Here is a 21,607-nt window from a genome sequence, read left to right as displayed (position 1 = left end):
ACTGACATATCGGTATCGTATCAATGTAACATCTTATAAGCATTCTTCGAATACCGCCGTAAGTCAACGTCGTATTTCAAAACATAAACAAATGAAATAGAAATGAAAAATCCAAAATTTGCCACTGGAATTTGAACCTATAGTGCACGGAATACAGTAGATTTTATTTTGTTTGAAAATTGCACGAAACAAAACAAATGCAACTCTGTCCTAATTGAATATGATTTAAATTTCATCGAACTGAATAAGTCCTATAGGTAGGACCTTGGGCCTTACGAGGATAGGATAATTCAGATATCATTCAGTACCCCTAGTGTAAATAAATTCGATTTCGAAACGTGACGTACGCGTTTGCGTTAAGTCTCATTTTGTATGGGTTTTTGAACAGCGCGCCAAGCGGGACGTTTTGGAACCTCAAAATCCTATACAAAATGAGACTTAACGCAAACGCGTTCGTCACGTTATGATGTCGATCAAAGTTACACTAGGGGTACTGATGTCAGCGAACGTTCGAATTAGTGTATAGGAAAGAAATAGATGACAGCCTTTAATGTCGAAGAAGGCAAAATTGTAATAAAAAAATCGGACAAGTGCGAGTCGGACTCGCCCACCGAGTTTTAATATTTGTTGTTATAGCGGCAACAGAAATACTCATGTGTGAAAATTTCAACTGTCTAGCTATCACGGTTCATGAGATATAGCCTGGTGACAGACGAACGGAAGGACAGACGGACGGACAGGGAGTCAAATATCATATATCAAACATTTATTCAGCAAATAGGCCACAGGGGCACTTTTACATGTCCATTTTTACAAACAATAAAAATTACAAAAAAAAAACAATTACAAATATGGAATCGATGAAATAATAAATACTTTATTAGAGATGTATACTGTCTCTAAATGTAAAATTACACAAAAAAACTATGATAAAAAAAAAACCAAAAATATTAAAATTCTTTAGAGATGTATAATTTAAGTCTCTAAGTGTCAGAGATAAAATATAAAAAAAGATATTAAATTATCCGTAGAGATGTAGAGGGTCTCCAAGGCTTGAATTCTTATATAAGAGTCTTACTAATAGGGTCCCGTTTTACCCTTTTGGTACGGAACCCTAAAAAAGACGAATGAAAATAATATCCTTTTGATTTTGGCTCTAATTTATTGCCAAGGGCTAGATGTTAAGTAAATAAATAAATATTATAGGACATTATTACACAAATTGACTAAGTCCCACAGTAAGCTCAATAAGGCTTGTGTTGAGGGTACTTAGACAACGATATATATAATATATAAATATTTATAAATACTTAAATACATAGAAAACACCCATGACTCAGGAACAAATATCCATGCTCATCACACGAATAAATGCCCTTACTAGGATTTGAACCCGGGACCATCAGCTTCGTAGGCAGGGTCACTACCCACTAGGCCAAACCGATCGTCGAAATGAAGTCAAGATGAGACTAATTTACGTAGTTCAAATAACTCTGAATGATAAACAACGGAATTGGAACCCGCCACACCGTGACTACCGACAAGAACTGTGGCATTTGACACTCGAGATAATTTGTCGCCAATTAACGATAAAGTATCGCCTTATTTTGTCGTTTCATTTATTAACTGCGAAGCTTTTGTTAACGATGTCGCGTTGAGTTTGATTTATGAATACGTTTCTTTGTTTCATTGTGACAATCACAGAAATAATTTGTTTGATTTGAAGCACGTGTGAGACCCGATAACCCGTATAATTTTTTATTTTTCTGCTTCATTGGAGTAACCTATAAATATAAAGGGACGTCGAAGGAGGGAAAGGGGGTCTGACGCCCGGGCGGGTTCGTACCTGGTGCAAAGGTTATCCATCGTCATTCAACGTGGCAACGCGGCTAGCGCTATGGGTACCTTTGCGCCGGGGACAACTCGGGGGGTCTTTTTGACTAGACTTAAGTTAGTCTTAAGTTTTGTTTTTTTTTAAGTATTTTTTTGTGTTTATTTTATGACCATATATTTCTGTGGATAATATATAATAATATTATTCTTCAATGAAAGAAATATAAATATGAATAATGTTTTTTTAGTCACCTACAATAATTTACGAGGAGAATATACAGGGTGACCTTAGCCATTGGACAAACCATGAAATCCCACATAAGGGTTTTCAGGAACGTTAATATTTTTTAATTAGAACAAAAGATAAAAAAAAAAATTTCGAACAAAAGTTATGTGCAATAATCGACAACAAAAAGAAACACTGTGTTAATCTTTGGCAGTGTTTTTCACAATTTGTTCGAAATATTTGATAATGATGACATTTTTCAAAAGTCAGAAGCTTATTAGTGTCATAAATAAAAAAGATAATCAAAAAGGTCGAAGAAGGTTGCATGCTATTCTTTGAAGATATTAGGTAATTTGTTAATTTCTTCGAAACCGCTACACCGGTTGTTATGATACTTTGTACACTGGTTCTAAATACCCTAATGCATTATGTACATTTCGGCTTTGTCCAATGGCTAGGGACACACTGTATAGAACACTGATTTAAACTTTCACGATTTTTCACATTATTAAGTCCCATTTCTATAATTTAATAAAGTAAATAATATATATAGATCATACAAAGCAACTTTCAGTTTATATCAAACCCAAAATCGCGAAAAAAACATTTACTCTCACATATACAATCTCAACATTTTTTTTTAATACTACGTCGGTGGCAAACAAGCATACGGCCCGCCTGATGGTAAGCAGTCTCCGTAGCCTATGTACGCCTGCAACTCCAGAGGAGTTACATGCGCGTTGCCGACCCTAAACCCGCCCCCCCTCGTTGAGCTCTGGCAACCTTCAATCAGACAAGCAAAGCAAATGTAAATCATATAAATTTAATGTAAGTCATATAATTACGCTTCCGGCCGACCGATCGGGCGCCCCAGGTACCGCTGGTGTGATGTCGTGGAGGCGGACCTGCGTCGGCTGAATGCCAATTCATGGCAGGAAACCGCGCTGGATCGGGACAGGTGGCGTTCTCTCGTTTCGGAGGCCAAGATTCTTTTTGGTTCGCTGAGCCAAAGCAATTAGTTAGTTATAATTACGCTGCGAATTGTAATTCATTCACGTGACTAGTGGGGTGAACATGAATGTTGATAGATATGGATATGTATATTTTTTAATTTAAAAGGCCGTTATCGAATGTCGAATTGATAGATTTCGTCGATGACAATTTACAGCTTTTCTTAGTTATTAGAAATAACAAGTACTGGTTTCTATTAGCACGTCTTGTTATATTTCATTTTAATACATCATTTTTTGTTTAAATAGACTCACTTAATTAGTAAATTTTTTTTTTCTGATGGACGTTTAGGTAAACGCGCGTAAAGCACTGATTTTATAGTTCTTAATTGTAAATTTCGTAAAATTTGGACTGCTAAAATTGGTAATTTTGTATTACACGTATCCTGTACTTCAACTTTAATAAACTACATTTTTGTTATTATATATTTGAAGTAGTATAAATGAAAGATAGACGAAATCAATTTTCTCCAGAAATTACTTCAAAACAAGTGACAGTTTCTCTGAAAATCGACTTAATTATATGATACTTACACGTTTGGCCTATTCTGACAGAATGGTAACTTCGAAACCCTACACTGAGCATGGCCCGACATGCTCTTGGCTGTTTTTTTTTTATTTGTCATACCATCAGGAATATGTGTACAGCCTTAATATTCTTTAACGCAGGAACCTCGAAATTTGAAACATACCATATGTATTTGAATAGTTCAAATTTCATGAAAAGCACTTCAATATTTCGAATCACAATACAAATTTAGATTATCTCTTGGTGCTACATTGTATCTGGCACAACAGCCCCAAATCTGAAATTTTGATTCCCCATCGATACATCAACATAGTTAATTGCTCGGGTGGAGGTTAATTTATAACAGCAGACCGCCATTAGGGAAAGGCCACGATAAATCAGACTGGATTCCTTTTGTCTCCGGCTGAGGGCAGACGGGCGTAGCGGAGGGCTGAAGGTTTTTGGAGATTTTGGAAATGTTACTATAATAACTGTTAATAGTGATACTTAGGCTTAGCTATTCTGAATGAAACACATTTTACTGTCTTATTTCTTGTGGACGAGTATGGGATTTTAATAATTGTTCCTATTAATTAATTAAATAGAAGCCGACCGTCTGATCTGAGCAAGACTAGCGGCAAATGTACAGTCACTCTATTCGTCAAGTAATGGAGTCGAAAAGTGGTAAACCACTTTCTTGGCTGACTGTACATACATAAAAAGGGACTTGTTGATTAATTTTATATCTCATCTATTTATAACCCGCATCAGGAGTACGAGCTACTTTGAAAAGGTCAAGGTCAAGGTCAAGGTCACCACCTTGACCTTGGGCTTGGGCTTAGCCAGAAATCAAGACTTTTCCGTTTCCTCTCATCAGTTCCTTACTCGATGACAATTAAACCAACTTTAACAAAGAAGCATTTTCCGAAACACCTCCAAAATACAAAGATCTATTTCACTTTTGTAAAGTCGGTTAAAATAAAATTAAAGAATTGGAACATAAAACAGTAGTGCAAGACTGAATTTATCTTAAAATTTTAATATTTTATTAAAAATATATATTAATATTTCTATTGAAGCTTTTATCATTAACTGTACTTTTCTTTCAACAGGCAACTAATTCTCATCCAGACAATTCTAACAAACCCAAACACAATTAGATTGCGTTGTTTTATTACAGAGTTCCTATGGCCACCTCCCGTGTCGATCATTAGATCAGCTCGATGGTACAATAATATTGTATTATCACCCAACCCACCTATGCATGTGAATTTTCAGATAAATTTAATAATGGGGAGTGGGTATAACTAAGCTTGTGAAATTTGACCCGAACACATAAATACACATATTGCAAGCTAAATAAAAGCTTTTAAAAAGAGAAGATGAGAAATAAAAATTATCCACATTTTTCCGATAGGAAAAAAACTTGATGCATAAATACTCTACGCATCGAGTTTCTTTATTTTGTCCCCAAATTAAACCGCCTCGAGATTGTTTTATCTGTCTGCTGGTCTGCCGTCCCCAACCCTAATTAGGCCGGAAGATCCGATAAGAATCAGCATCCGATGTAATCGCACTGGTTGAATAATTAACGTTTTCTGATTGATTCTCTTTCAAAAGGTCCGCCCGGTTGGGCAGTCTTAGCATTCTAGCGTATGGTTTGCGGAATACATTTATATCTTATACCTTTAAACGAGCAATTCTTGTATATATATATATATATATATAGGTATATATATATTTCTGTGATCTCGGAAACGGCTCTAAAGATTTCGCTGAAATTTGGTATATGGGGGTGTTTGGGGGTATACAATCGATCTAGATTAGTCTTATGTTTGGGAAAACGCGTGTTTTAGAGTTTTCATGCGTTTTTCTTTCGACGCAGAATATGGTCGCTAATTTCGTGTTGCCGGCCACTGTCCGTCTGGTCCAGCGGGTTAAGACGCGGACGGCTAGAAACGAGTGTTACGGGTTCGAATCTCGCCCGGTGGCAATTTTTTTTTTATATGTTTAAGTTTATATATAATTTTTAATTTTTTTAGACAAGTTTAATTTAGTAAAAAAATGTAGTTAAGATTATCACCTATACACCACCATATTACAATAAATAGTTACAACCGAGCAAAGTTCGGTCGCCCAGGTACTGTATATGTTAACGGCACCAATCATTGGACATTTAAGACAAAAATTGGAGTATTTTTGATATTTCACCGACAGCTGTGTTTATGAAGTGTAAAGAACACTAAAAACCGGCCGAGAGCATGTCAGGCCACGCTCAGTGTAGGGTTCCGTAGTTACTCTTCCGTCACAATAAGCTAAACTGGAGCTTAAAGTATATTAAACTGTTAACCAAGGGATGAAACGGTACCTTTCACCCGAGTTAAACAAATAGGCAAATTTGCATAATCAGTACCTAATTAAAGTAAGTAAGTCTTTTTACTATGAAGGGGAAACTTTTTGCGATAACTCAAAAACAGCTAAACTGATCATGTCCGCTATAGTTTTCATTTAATGTATTTCTTAAGCTCTACTTCCACGATTTTATTTTTATTTTTGGACCTATGATTCAAAGGTTAGAGGAGGGGGGGGGGACACATTTTTTTTTAATAATTTTTTTTAGATTTTATTTTACGACATTGTCGGCTTTATTGATTTATATATCCATGCCAAATTTTAGCTTTCTAGCACTATAGACCACGGAGCAAAGCCTCGGACAGACAGACAGACAGACATACAGACGGACATGGCGAAACTATAAGGGTTCCTAGTTGACTACGGAACCCTAAAAAGGGTTTAATGTTAAATAAAAACCTGATGTTTCACTGATTATGCTGAAAAAACCGATACCCAATCACACCGTTTAATTGGAACGCAGGCTAATTTCAGCTCATACGATGGATCGCTGTAATTACAGCTTTGCTGAAAGGATGCAACGCTGAAAGGAGATATGTTGCCGATAGCTTTCATAAGAGCAGTCAGTTGGAGGAATTTAATCCCTCATGATCAGGTCATCTAAAAAGCAAAACGCTTAAGGGGCAAAATGCCTGAAACGGATGTCTAAGAAGCTTTATACCTAAGAAGTAAAATACATTACAATCATAATGCCTAAGACTTAAATCATCCAAAACGTCAAATGTCTGAGTAGCAGAGTCACAAAATATGCTGTTGCCTAATTTATGTAATGTCTAAAACGCAAAACAGCTGAATGGCAATATACTTTAAATTAGATTTACCTAAATTGTAGTATATCTGATAAGCAATTGTCCTGTATACACCAATAAGTAAATTATCTTGACGTGTATTTTACAAAATAGGGATCTATAATACGAAAATTTTGTTGCTGTGGCATCATTATAGTAGATTTTTTAGTCTTGAATTAAAAATTGGAGTATAGAGCCACCCGGCACCCGCTACAATTGTAGTGTTATTGTGACAATTTGACAAGCTCTTCGCGAAAGTAATATCTGTTTATTGGCGAAATTATTAAGTTTTTTTTAGCACACATCCCGCCCGAAGGTAAGTGGTAATTGTGGCCTATGGACGCCTGCAAAGCCAGTAATGGACACTTTCACATTTGTCGCACCTGTCACCGTGGTGAAATAGGCCCTTGGAGGGCTTAAATCCTTAAAAGTTAGCTTGTTTTAATTAAAGGAAACATTCCCTTATTTAAATTAAAAGCGGCCAAGTGCGAGTCGGACTCGCCCATGAAGGGTTCCGTAGCAGCAAGTAACATATAACATAAAAGTTATTTATGACGAATTAAAAAAAAACTACTTACTAGATTTCGTTCAATCCAAATTTGGGTGGTAGTTTTGATGGTAATGTATATCATATATTTTTTTAAATTTTATCGTCCGCTTATTTTAGTAGTTCCAGGGGGGCACACAGATACATTTGATGGCGACTGTACAGTCAGCGTCATATAGTTCGTAGCAGTCAAAGTGTCAAAATAGTCACACCATACAAGTTGTAGGGATGAACTATATCGCTGACTAAAAGGTAGGTAGGTTACCTGTTAGACGACATGGTGCGTTTCTGGCATTTTGCTACTAGGTCCTAATGCGATTTAGGTAATCAAAAAAGAAGACATGGTGCGTTTCAGGCATTTTGCTACTAGGTCCTAATGCGATTTAGGTAATCAAAAAAGCAAACATGGTGCGTTTCAGGTATTTTGCTATTAGGTCCTAATGCGATTTAGGTAATAAAAAAAGCAGGCATGGTGCGTTTCAGGCATTTTGCTAGCTAGCTGTTGTGCGTTCTAGGAATTTTACTACTTAGGCTTTTGCCTTTTTAGATGACCTGATCATGAGGGAATTTAATCATCTATTGTTTGTTTTTTAGTTCTGCTTTGCTATTTCACCAAACTTTATATTTTATGATTTATTATTCTAGTTAAATGAGGTATATCCCTCCTAAAGAAAGCAATTTCCATTTATATTTTATTTGTTTTCTTCAATTAGTCAATGTATAAAAAGTAACGCGGGTTATCGTTGCTCATACGTGTTTAAAATCAAATAAATTATTTATCTTACTGTCAGAAAGAAGCAAAGAAATTCATAAATAAAACTAAACGCGACATCGTTAACAAAAGCATCGCAGTTAATAAATGAAACGACAAATTAAAGCGATACTTTATCGTTAATTGGCGACAAATTATCGCAAGAGTCAAATGCCGCATTTCTTGTCGGCTGTCACGGGGTGCCGGGTTCGAATGCCATTGTTTATCATTCAGGAGGTTTATTTGTAGGTACTTTGTATATTGCTAAGTGTACAGGGCGCCCGGAGCTACGGCTTCCGTCCGGCGGTTTCCAATTGAAAGGTTTCAAATATCTATGTCTGGTATTAGTTTTTGTTGCTTACAATTTTATTGCAAAGAAATCAGAACGGGAGTCGAAAGTCTAAATTTGAAGAACTCCAGTCGTTATGACGCGGCTGGCTAATTCCACGAGACTGTCACGTCAGTTACCAATTTTTTACTACAGATATCTACCTGTAGGGCTACACCAGACTAGGGATTGCAATCCGGTCCGGCGGATCCGGTAATCCGGCCGGATCCGGCACTTTTCAAGAGCTACCGGATCCGGTAAAAATCACCGGATCCGGACCGGATCCGGTAAAATAAAAAAACGCTTAAATACAGCACGCGCTGTGCATTTTAGATGAGGAAAAGGCGACGGGTGAGAAGTATGAAGTTAAACAGAACAAAAAACGAATGTGAAAGTTTGAATTTAGTAAGATATTTTTATATATTTATTATGACGATAAATGGGAACAGAAGAGGATTTCTTCTTCTTTCGTGTTGGTGGCACGATATGACGATTACATAAATACTGTAATAGAAGGAAAAATTAAAGGATGCAGATGCCATAGAAGGCATTTGTAATTTATGCTAAAGAGAAAGTTAATGTTGTGTCATAATGTTGTGATAGGAGATTTATAATAGTAAACAAATGAGCAGGATTAAGTCGGCCGTACTCTACCGACTAGAGTTGGACTCATCAATATGTGTGAATTAATATATGATATATTTAGTTTACTCCGATCCGGTCCGGCCGGATCCGGCCGGATTATGGCCAAAATCCGGCCGGATCCGGCCGGATTGAAAATCAATCCGGTTTGCAATCCCTACACCAGACATACAGATACTTAAATTTGCTTAATTAATGTAAGAACACACGAAAGAATTGGTGACTCACGTTACAGTCTCGTGGAATTACTCGGCTCTGCGCTTAAAAAACTTATGAGTCTTTTAAGATGAGTCGTTTATTGAGTTTTTTAATTGCAACTAAAAATAACTCGAGTCTTCGAATAAAGACTTCGTCAAAAATTCATAGGTTTTATTTACGAGTAACACAAAATAAAATTGCAATTTTCAAATGATTTGTGCTTAACCCATGAATTTAATGTAGAGATTTTAGAAAACTTTAATGCTTAATTTGAGAGTTCTCTTTAAAGGGCTCAAGTCTTTACAAAAGACTTAGGTCTCGATAAGGACTCAAGTTTCGACTTCATGACTAGTCTGAAAAACTGAGTCAAGTCTTAAAGCAGAGGACTTAAAAGAATTGAGCCTTAACCAACACTAGAACGAATAGAGGGTTTTACAAACAAAACTTGTACTTTATTTATAACTATTATTAGCAACGAAAACTGGCACCTAACATAGACATAGTTCGTGTCATCCACGATGACGCACAAATTTGTTAAATATAATCTTTAATAACATGATTATTACGAGTCTAAGTTTCATATAATTTAAGCATGAAGTTTTGAAATGACAGCAAAACATATATTGTGTGTAAGAGCGGCTTTTTAGTGGCGTGTTTCTCTTACTACTAGGTAATAGATCAAAGTCAACTTTTAGGTCAGACTTGTTTCTACACAAATCTTTGGGCACCTTCTAACACATGTTCTCAAAACTTAATTCTGAGAATTAGTCGCTCCGTGGAGTTTCCAAATGACAAGTACCTACATTCGAAGATACAAAGGAAACACCTGGCACGGAGAAATTAACTTTTAATCCAATAACATTTGAGTTGAAATTCGAACGACCAGGTTTAGAGGTGGACAGTCCTTCCTTGGGACCATTAAATTTGTCTTTGATGTAGTTTCTGCCAGTGATAGAATTAGTTTCTTAGTTGTTTATGGCGTATCAGGCAAATGGAAATAGCGCCTCAGGTACTGTACTGTACCTCAGTCAGTACAGTATACTTTGGCTGCTTTTCCGAGATGAAAGTAGACGAGCGAATATCAACCAATAATACTGGTTTTAATACAGCGGAGCGGAGAAGCGAATATTGATGTGGATTACAACCAATGATATTGATTGAATGAATGCAAGAGACGTGGTAGCTCATGATTTACATAAAAACTACTTACTTACTGCTGTGGCGCAGGGACCCGAAGTGGATCTTGGCCTCCGATACCAAAGACCTCCATGTTTCTCTGTCCAAAACCATTTCTGTCCGGTCGACGGCGCCGAGGTCGCTTAGTTTTTTTGCACTTCGTCTTTCCAGCGGTACCTAGGGCATCCAGACGGTCTTCAGCCATTTGGTACTCCACAGTACGCCGTCCAGACTGCACGATCTTCATCCATCCCGATTACATGCCCGAGCCATTAAAGTCGTCATCATTGGATTTAGATAAAAAGCCACGAGTAAATAATATATACTTGAAACTACACATGTCCAAGTTTTCTGTGCAAAAGACCGAACGAAAATATAGCTTGTTTGATTAGTTCATTAAAATCAGACTATATTCTGTCTGATAAATTTATGCATAAAACCGCGGCACAAACGTACCGTCATCATTGGATTTAGATAAAAAGCCACGAGAAAATAATATATACTTGAAACTACACATGTCCAAGTTTTCTGTGCAAAAGACCGAACGAAAATATAGCTTGTTTGATTAGTTCATTAAAATCAGACTATATTCTGTCTGGTAAATTTATGCATAAAACAGCGGCATAAACGTACCGAGTAAATGCACAAAATGGATGAAAATCCTTTATTGCATTATTAATACCCACTTCCTCTATTTACGGATGTTTTTTTCCTTCAACCGAGCAGGAGTTTAGCTGTCTTTACTATTCAAATGAGCGTTATGCAGAGTTGAAACTACAAAAACGTGCAGCTGTGAAAACCCACCTTGCGGACGCGGGGACAAAAAGCTGAATAAACATGTGATGTTAAAAATGGCATATATTATAACTGCAATTATTGTACCTGAAGTACGTTATCAATATCCCGGAGATTTATAGTTAATAGTTGCTGGGGAACATTATTAATTGACCATTGATACGGAATATTCGGGTGCTTCAGAAGCAATGTATATGTATCATCAGATCCTGGAATTTTCGAGTCAGTCCATCCAATTTTTCGATAAATAGGAGAACACACTTTAAAAAATCATAAGGATCCCAACATAATAAGAAACTCCTTCCTTTATTTATGTTAAAGTCGGTTGATGTAAGAAGGCGCAAAGACGAAGTCTGTAGGTTGTAAATAAAATAGTCGCTTCACTTTAACTTAAAAATGTCTGACCATTCTCGGCGGCACTTTAGCCTGGCAAAGCGACTCTAAATTTGATATCCCCTGCAGAACGCGGCCCGTAATGAACCTCCATCTTTATTTACATATTTATGTATTCACGGGAACTCCCAGGCTTCGCTAATCGCTCATTACCATGGTCCGACTACAACGACTAAGTGACGCTAGATGAGCTTGACAGTTTTCTTGTTTCTTGCAGAAAATTGATGAACCATTTACAAGGCATAAGATAAAGATAAGATAAAGATAGTTTATTTTCCAAATAGGCATATTACAATGGACCCGGGTACGTCCTTAAACTGCGTCCAAAAGAGAGGTATGGGCATTGCGAATGTCATCTCGCTTTGTGTGGTAGGGCACAGCCAGTGGATGTCATTCCAGATCTAGTGCAGAGCCCAACTGGGGAAGTACCTCCACCTTATAGAAAACAGCAGCCAAATAACACTAGACCCTACTCAGTGTTGTGTTCCTGCCGGTGAGTAAGGTTGCCAGAGCTCAACGAGGGGGGGCGGGTTTAGGGTCGGTAACGCGCATGTAACTCCTCTGGAGTTGCAGGCTTACATAGGCTACGGAGACTGCTTACCATCAGGCGGGCCGTAGGCTTGTTTGCCACCGACGTAGTATAAAAAAAAAATGCGGTTATGAACGTCGAATAAGGCTACGCCGGCCCTACACCTTTGACCCGAGAAGATTTAAATCCCTCCAAAATAGGTCGGCAAGAAACTGCGGGTCACACCTTTTCAAAACATTACATTTTATAATTAACATGCATTAAATAAATAAAAAATACAATTTAAATTACTATAGTATTCATGAAATTTGATTTAAAAACCAGACAACTGCGAGACGGACTCGCCTACCGAGGGCTCTGTACTTTTTAGTATTTGTTGTTATAGCGGCAACAGAAATACATCATCTGTGAAAATTTCACCTCAAATCTTACAAATACGTATTTAGTTCTTTCAGAAAACACAATTAAACAAATTCTTACAAAAGGAAAGAATAGTTTTCAGACAAGAAGCCCTGATTGAGCCCTAGTTATTATGTGTTTTGCCGAAAATTATGACGAACATCAAATAACCTATTATTTACTTGCGTCAGATTATACGGTAATTATGTATTTAGGCAGTAAAGAAAAAAATCGTCTCGTAAGGATTCTTCCTTTGTCACATTAATATCTTTTTTTTAATACTACGTCGGTGGCAAACAAGCATACGGTCCGCCTGATGGTAAGCAGTCTCCGTAGCCTATGGACGCCTGTAACTCCAGAGGAGTTACATGCGCATTGCCGACCCTAACAACACTCCGCACCCTCGTTGTGCTCTGGCAACCTTACTCACCGGCTTTTAATTTATTTTACTTGTGATCAAAAATGCAAGTCCACACACTTAAGACCATGTACCTAAATCACGTTCTAATAGGACTTCATCATGATTGGAAGGTGACCTGCTAAATCAATGCCACTCCCATAGGACATTACTTAATAGGCTTGAACATCAGCTTAGCCAATCTAGGACTTACTTTTCCTAATTTTTTTCTGTCTTTATCAGAATACATAAGAGCTTCTGTTGTTTTTATATCCGTGTTTAGTAATTTGGTTTCTGAGAGCTCTCTAATGACTATTTAAACACTGAAAGTTTCTTGCCTTTATTTGTTTTTTTGGAGGTAAGTTTATTTCAGAGGTTTTCGTTGCTTGTTTTACCTGAAATAATGAAAGTTGTAGTTTAAACATTCATGTTGTTGTACTTCAAAATTTTATCGCTGACTAACATTTGTTAACATAATGTTCTTTGCGCTTTAATAAAAAAAAACGCAATTTGTCTAGGAGTCCCAGTTTGGATAAAAGTTAGGAGCTGAACTTAGGCCATAGGTTCCGAGCAAGTATTTTTTTTATAAATGAAAAACCAAAAATATGTAAATTAAACAAATAATATTATGTCTAAGAAGGACATTGACAGTTGCTTTAAAAACAAGTTGGCACATTTTATGAATGCAATTTGCAACATAAACTGCCTACACAATAGTATATACATAATATACTATAGAAAGATTGTCTGAATCTTTTTTAAGTACCTACACAATATTTGCCGACAAAGCAGAAAGTAATACGCAATTTCTCTATCAGTCTTTGCCATCTACAGAACTATTTTTTTCTGGTCAGTGAGATTTTCCATGTTACTGTGTATTTTGTACGTTTGTAAGACTGACTTTGCAGTGTGTATCAAATGATCATTTTCTTTTTAGGCTACAAGATGTCGCTTGCAGTCTGCCGCGATCGGTTGACGGGGTCAGATGCACCTGAGCAGCTGTGTGACGCGTCCAGCAAACCTCAGGCGTCCATCGTTCCGTGTAACACACATCCGTGCCCGTTCAAGTACGTATACCGACGCTATGAAGATGTCGCTAACGGGTCTATTAGTTTCTGAGCAGCTGTGCAATGTGCATCAAGCAAGCCATAAGCGCCAATCGTCTCCTGAAACACACATGCTTATGCTTATCTATTCAAGTCCTGTACCGTTTACTTTATCTATGCCTAGAGTATTGTCTCGAGCTGCCAAAGAGAAAGCTGCCATGTAACTGAACAGACTTGAATGAAAACTACGAAGTAGAAAATAATGTTTTGCTTGGCTAGCAATAGTTACTATAATACAGCAGTCACGAATATGAATGTAATGGAATAGGCTCCCCCATCTGTTATCCCTAATGAATATAACTTCGGTTTCTTAAAGCAAGGAGAGAATAGGCTATTGTTGAACCAATGAGCTCCATCTTAGGGTCTTAACTTTCCATCAGGTGTAACTAGGGTCAATCGCCAGTTAGCTACAATAAATAAACTACAACACGACCTCTAGTGCCTTCTGTACAAAGTTTTTTGTCTCACAGATGGTACGTTGGGGAATGGTCTTCATGCAGCGTGACCTGCGGCGGCGGGGTGCGCTCGCGTCGCGTTCTGTGCGCGCGCTCAGCCAACATGACCAGAGCGGATACATACGAACCTGGTAAGGTCTTGTGACTTGTGTGATGATAATTTTTTAAGTTTCCCCCGGTTACGGTTCCCAAAGATATTTTGTCTTTCTACACTAAAAGCATCATTAAGAGCGAGTTTATATATTTGCCACTGAACGCAATAAATATTGCGCTTGGAATAAACATAAACAAATAGACCCTAATAGATTATAGGCCCCAATGTAAAAGCCAGTCACACTTACATGTATGCCTAACTGACCCGTATTAATCTTATAATAAAATCCAGCTAGACTTGAACCTTCATCGATACACCTTACGTTCTACAATGGGTTTGTTGCTGAAATCTATGATTGACTCTTAGCCAAGACAGTAAAACTTTCAATGTTTTTGATTTTAACTTTCGAATCGTTCTTACAGCAGCCGCTTATTTATTTATTAAAATGATTATAGTATAAATCACCAATTTTTTTCATAAATAACTAATACAGTATTTACTTGTAATAGGTACGAGCCCAGACCCTGGTTGCGTGTCTCCAGCGCCGCGCTCAACCCAGCCTTGTAACACTGAGGACTGTCCTGTGTGGGTCGAAGGGCCATGGTCAGGGGTAAGTAAGCCGTTGCTAACAATAAATAATAACAAAGATTGCCATCTTTTGACATAACATTATCATTTTCAATAATAATTATATTCAACATGTTTTGCTCGTGGCTGGCAGACTGACAAATGTTGGTCATATATTTGTTCTATTCTATTTCTATCAATCTATCTATGTATGTATGACTGTAATAGTCAATTGTACCATCAATAGCGTCTGTCATCGTTTAAACGTTCGCAAAATATAATTATACGGGAAGTTTCACAGTTCTTTTTTGTATGACATTGGTCAGTCCGTCAAGTGTGGTTTATGTAACTAGCCCTATCGGCCCGATTCGAACTTTAAGTTACGTCAAAAATTTGCTAAAGATACGATATGGATTAGATATGTCAGTGTCAAAGGTGACGTTTCTTTAAACATGAACATCACTTTTTGACAACCTTATCTTAAACTTCGAAAGTTTTGTAATGAAAAAAAATGTTATTTAGATGGCACAACGTTATTTTACTTAAATAACACCTATCATCATCATCAAATTTACAGGGAAATATTATAATTTATAATGATTGACGAAAGTGTGCACTGAACTTCACTTCAATGAGCAAAATAATAGACAAAACAAATTGTATTTATATATAAATAGGTGAGTTTGCCGCAACCTTCTAAAACATCGTTACTAATAATTTTACCTACTTATTCACTAATTTTACCGTAAGTAAGTAATAACATTTTTATTTATTTTATTTTTATTTTATTGATAAAAATGTTTACATGACATGACATTATAGTCACGAAACTTAGACTAACAGCAATAATAATTATAAGTATTAACAATTATAAATAAAATATCTTTATTTCGAAGATCAGGCTTCATAGTTGTTAGTATTACTTATGTGAAAATTACACAAACAAACTTAAAACTAAAGGTTAGTGTAGTAGGCACATTTCACATTGCTTAATTAATCCCTCAATATGGGCTAGTTGCTACCCCTTTAATTTGCCCAATCCAATGAGCGAGGATTGGGCTATCATATTTGTTAGCAATAGCATTCAGAATACTGTTTTTGGGACTGCTTCTAACTCAACCTAGCAGAGATACTATTTTCTTGCGCATGATTGCCGGAAAACAGTCTGTTCTAGCTTCGCAAAACATGCCAGATGCACTACATCTACTAGGTAAGCCCAACAGCATTCTGAATGCATTGTTGTACTGCACTTTTAGTGCATTAAAGGCTCGCTTCGTATAGTTAACCCACAGAGGCCGCTCGAGTAAAAGGATTGGCAATATGCTCTAAAGAGCGTTGCCTTGACATTACTGGAGCATCGAGCAAACCTGCGGGCCAACATATTTCCCCGAACCGCCAATGCCCTGCGTTCTCGTTCAATATCCTGGTCATTATAAAACAATAATGGCACATTGACAAATTAAATTGGAACAGTTGAGCACCTAGCATCCATCGCCTCACATTTATACTCCTTTGTCCCCGTAACTCTGTCCTAAGTAGCAACATTGTTAAGTTCTCAATACTTTTAGTGCCGGGTTTTATAGCGGCGTGGCAATATCGGGAATATGCATACTTTTGTACTTACCGCACTTTGTTGTTTGCGAATGGGAAATTTCCGATATTGTTGTTTGAAGTCCTGTGTAGGATCTTAGTGGAAATGGGAAATCTTTGGTTAGTACATTTTCAATGGTTATTTGTACATCCATAATTTTTTTTTTCAGAACGCAACCTCTTTTAACGAGAACATTGAAATACACATATTATTATCATCTTAAGCTTATTATCAGAGTAACTAATTGCGTTAATTTTTTTTTTTAATTGAGTTTTGTATAGATCAAATTGAACACTAAGAATTTCATAAAAAGATCATCAAACATAAAAAAATTAAAATACTAGTCGAGAATGTATCTAGATTGAACCTAAATGTCAAACAAAACTTAACATAAGAAGTATATTACACACAGTACATACATTGGAATATCGATTTCATCATTCTTAAACATTCTAAATATATACATCTTCGTGGGAATTGTCTCAGGATACAATACAATTACAAATCATCTTTATTGTACAACCTCTGAAAAAATGTACATGGTAGCACATATAATACATGAAGATAGAGGTAAACAACAGGCAGCCTTATCGCTACAGAGCGATCTAGAGGATGTAGGTTACATGCACCTATTAATGTATAAACCAATATATTTTTCTTTGTACTATCTGCCTATGTCTATAAAGGAAATAAAATAAAATAATAAACAAGTAATCATTTCGATTCATATAAAAGATATTTGGAAAAAACAACGTAAGTACCTATGAACAAAAGGAAAAGGACTTTAAAGGTACTTCAAATTTCCATAATTTCAAACAAACTCTTCACTATAAAACCCTCGTAGTCAATTTCTTTTTCGACAACCAATTCCATCCTGTTGAAAATGCAAGAGATAATTTCTAACATTCTCTACCGGAGCCAAAATCGACCTAAGGATATATACTTTAAGATCGAAGTTTGATTGGCAGGACGCTAAAAGGATTGAGATAGTGCTGCATCAGGGTAGCATATTGTTTAGACTGCCTTTATCGTATATAGCCTCGCCGCGAAGTAAGTTCAGAGTAAGGTAAAATAGGGGTCGGAAATATTGACTTTATTTCACGAAAACTACCAAAAATAAGATAGTTTGTTCTCTTTATTGACCAAGCATTAGCGGAATCCGTTTGAGCTTGGAGCGTCCAGATGGCCTTGTTTACGGGTCGCTTTTATCAACCGATTGTCATGAAATTTTATTAGCAAGTCGAAGAAAAAAAATTTTTGTCGCGTCAGTTGTTGGATTTTTTTTTTCAAAATGTTGGCGCCATTGGGTTTGCGAAGTCTACAGCTCACAAAGCCATTACACCGAGCAAAAAAACCATTTAAAACAATTGAAATTGCATTAATTTTTTGCTCAGAAAGTGTCATATTTAATATAAAAATGGTTCAGAGTAACTTAGTTATAATAATATAAATAAATAAATAAATAAATATTATAGGACATTGTTACACAAACTGACTAAGTCACACAGTAAGCTCAATAAGGCTTGTGTTGAGGGTACTTAGACAACGATATATATAATATATAAATATTTATAAATACTTAAATACATAGAAAACACCCATGACTCAGGAACAAATATCCATGCTCATCACACGAATAAATGCCCTTACCAGGATTTGAACCCGGGACCATCAGCTTCGTAGGCAGGGTCACTACCCACTAGGCCAAACCGGTCGTCCAGTATCACGTTTTCTTCCAAAAGGACGGGTGATGCGGAATTGTGAAATATTTATTTGGCACTATTTTTTGTGAATACATTACATATGTTTTACTGCTTGTATTTGTACATGTAATCTGTACCCCTAGTGTAAATAAATTCGATTTCCAAACGTGACTTACGCGTTTGCGTTTAGTCTCATTTTGTATTGGATTTAGAAAGAGCGCGCCAAGCGGGACGTTTTGGAACCTCAAAATCCTATACAAAATGAGACTTAACGCAAACGCGTTCGTCACGTTATGATGTCGATCAAAGTTACACTAGGGGTACTGATTTTCTGGTGTTACAGATAAATATTGCGGTCTACGATTTATTGTTTTATAAAATAACGGAGCTTTATGGTATTTATAAAATCTGTTGTTCAATTTAAATCTCTTTAAGGTGGTTCGATTTCCATACAAAAAAACGATTGCTTTTTATGAAGTCATTAAACACTATTATTACATAAATAATGTGCGCACCTATCTACTTTCGAATATTAGTTTGCGCTAAATTGATAGAAAAACTAGGTTTCATACATAAATCACGCAAAAACCGTTATTTTGATGTTACATTGATAAAAATATATAACGGTTTTTGCATTGCATTGATAAAAATATATAACCTTAACGTTAAACTTTTATATTTTATTGTAGATATTAAAACATATGCATAATACCGGACCGATACAGTGTTATGTTTACGATGCTTGATATACATAAATAATCTATAGTTAATTTAGTCGTTATCTTTTATCTATTTTTCAATTTGTTCAATCTATATTATTTTATGTCTTTTTCCTTCTTATCTGTTACCTTCCGTGATTCTTCTCACTTGATGATCTCATTGGAAGATCAGTGCTGGAAGCCACCAGCAACATGCTGAGATGAGGCCATTTCGTGGCACTTTCTACTTTCTTTATTTTTGTTATATTATGTAATATAATGTGACTTGTTTGTGTTTACGAATAAAAATTATTCTATTCTATTTTAATATAATGTACTAAGCAACCATTTTCATTTCAACTAATCTAAAATATAACAAATCTTCAATTTAAACTTTAATAAGTAATAGTTTGCATTGTAAAGATCGTGTCATTCACGATGACGCGTACCTTGAATCGTAATGTCATGTTATTAAAAGTTAGAATTGACAAAACTGTACGTCATCGTGTTTGACACGAACTTTATCAGACGACTTGATGACAATTGTTTTCTATGAATTTCTTTTAGGTACCTATGTTTTTCGTTTTTCTGCAACGCCTGTACTTATGACTTAAAATGACGTGATTTAACATACAGGATACAAATTTAAATAACTTACTTATTGACGAGTAGAAAAAATACATTTTTGTTACGTGAAATACGATGTTTAAAAACAACAATATATATTATTTAATAAATCAATAATCTATTAATTAGTTGAGTGACGATAAGATGAAAGTCAGTTAGACGTTTCTGTACTGATTGTCAGGTATATGTATCAGTTAACTAAAGAGGTTAACAAATGATTCATTATTACGAAAATACTAATTGGAATCAGAATCATACTCTATGTAGCGTGACGGCATGAAATGTACGGGCCCTGTTTATCTGATTCTGAATACTAAAAGCATTTTTTTGCTTCCTTCTTTATTATTATATTCTTGAGAGCCTGTTGTGTCCCAGTGTTGGGCAAGGGCCTCCCCCTGCTTTTTATATTCCTTTCGGCTTTGAGCAGTCTTCGGTCATTCGTTTAGAAAGGAGACTATATCGTCTCGCCCTCGCCGATTTGGTCTACCAAATCCCCGTATTTTGTAGAGGGTCTCACGAGCATATGACTATTTCAAACGCTTCGAACTATCTTAACTTTTTCGATTCCCAATTAACATGGTAGCCGCGACGTATAATTAATTGACCAAAAGCGAAGACAACGCAAACTTTCAACTTGGGCTGTCAAACTTTCAACACAACCCGTAGACTAACAAGTTGGTAAGTTCCGAGTCAGGGCTGTGGTCTGCCAGGCAGCGATTTAAGGTGAGCTTCTTCAGACAAGCTTGAGGGCAACGTTAGTTTAGAAACGTATGTTGGTTGTTAGCCGAAGTTTTGAACTTTAAGTTAAGACTAGAGGTTAAAGACTTAGATACACTATGTTTACGCTAACTATATAAACCGGCTTTCATGTAAGAAAGTGACGAAATGTTATATTTTGGTAGGAATTGAATGTTACGGTGACATTTTGACGACCAGTCTGGCCAGGGTAATGATCCTGCCTTTGAAGCCGATGAATCGGTACGAATCCCGTTAAGGGCATTTATTTGTGTAATGAACTAATATTTGTTCCTATGTCATGGGTGTTTATATGTATATAAGTATGAATTTATCTTATATTTATCTATACATATACGTATGAATATTTATTGAATATGTGTATATGAAGCCGATGAATCGGTACGAATCCCGTTAAGGGCATTTATTTGTGTAATGAACAAATATTTGTTCCTGTGTCATGGGTGTTTTATATGTATATAAGTATGAATTTATCTTATATTTATCTATACATATACGTATGAATATTTATTTAAAAATTCAATTTTAAATTTTTGTAAACCTACTTATTCCGGTGGTGGCCGATTGGATATGACGTCCGACTTTCAATCCGGAGGTCGCGGGTTCAAATCCTGGCTCGTACCAATGATTTTTTCGTAACTTATGTACGAAATATCGTTTCATATTTACCACTAGCTTTTCGGTGAAGGAAAACATCGTGTGGAAACCTGCATACATCTGCGAAGAAATTCAAAGGTGTATGTGAAGTCCTCAATCCGCATTGGGCTAGCGTGGGGACTATAGCCCGAGCCCTCTCGCACATGAGAGGAGGCCTGTGCCCAGCAGTGGGACGTATATAGGCTGAATTATTATTATTATTATTTAGATGATTGATATCAATTTAGTTATAATTGACTAGCAAGCTATCTATGCCAAAGAAAATCATTAATCTAAAATCTAACACACAAATTCAATATAATTATGACTTTTTCGATCTCTTTTTCTTCTCTCGGTTATCTTTGATGTAAATAATCTTATTCTGTAAAATTTATTCACCTTGTGTCATCCGCTTTCCGCTACCGCCTCAGCTCCAACTCAT

The 21,607-nt window shown here is 36.2% G+C and overlaps 1 protein-coding gene across 6 annotated transcripts in view; it reads left to right on the top strand.

Annotated features, from left to right (window-relative positions):
* Positions 1-21,607, top strand: part of LOC133516567 (protein madd-4) — a 651,682-nt gene that overhangs the window by 594,158 nt on the left and 35,917 nt on the right. For all 6 annotated transcript variants that reach the window (XM_061849565.1, XM_061849564.1, XM_061849563.1 and 3 more), the window contains exons 9-11: positions 13,870-13,999; positions 14,509-14,624; positions 15,097-15,197. In XM_061849565.1, the coding sequence (XP_061705549.1) occupies positions 13,870-13,999; positions 14,509-14,624; positions 15,097-15,197 (347 nt within the window). The remainder of the gene's footprint in view (positions 1-13,869; positions 14,000-14,508; positions 14,625-15,096; positions 15,198-21,607) is intronic.

Source organism: Cydia pomonella, chromosome 3, assembly GCF_033807575.1.
Source record: "Cydia pomonella isolate Wapato2018A chromosome 3, ilCydPomo1, whole genome shotgun sequence".
NCBI lineage: Eukaryota > Metazoa > Arthropoda > Insecta > Lepidoptera > Tortricidae > Cydia > Cydia pomonella.
Note: the sequence above shows the minus strand (reverse complement) of the source record. Positions and strands in the feature narration are given on the sequence as shown.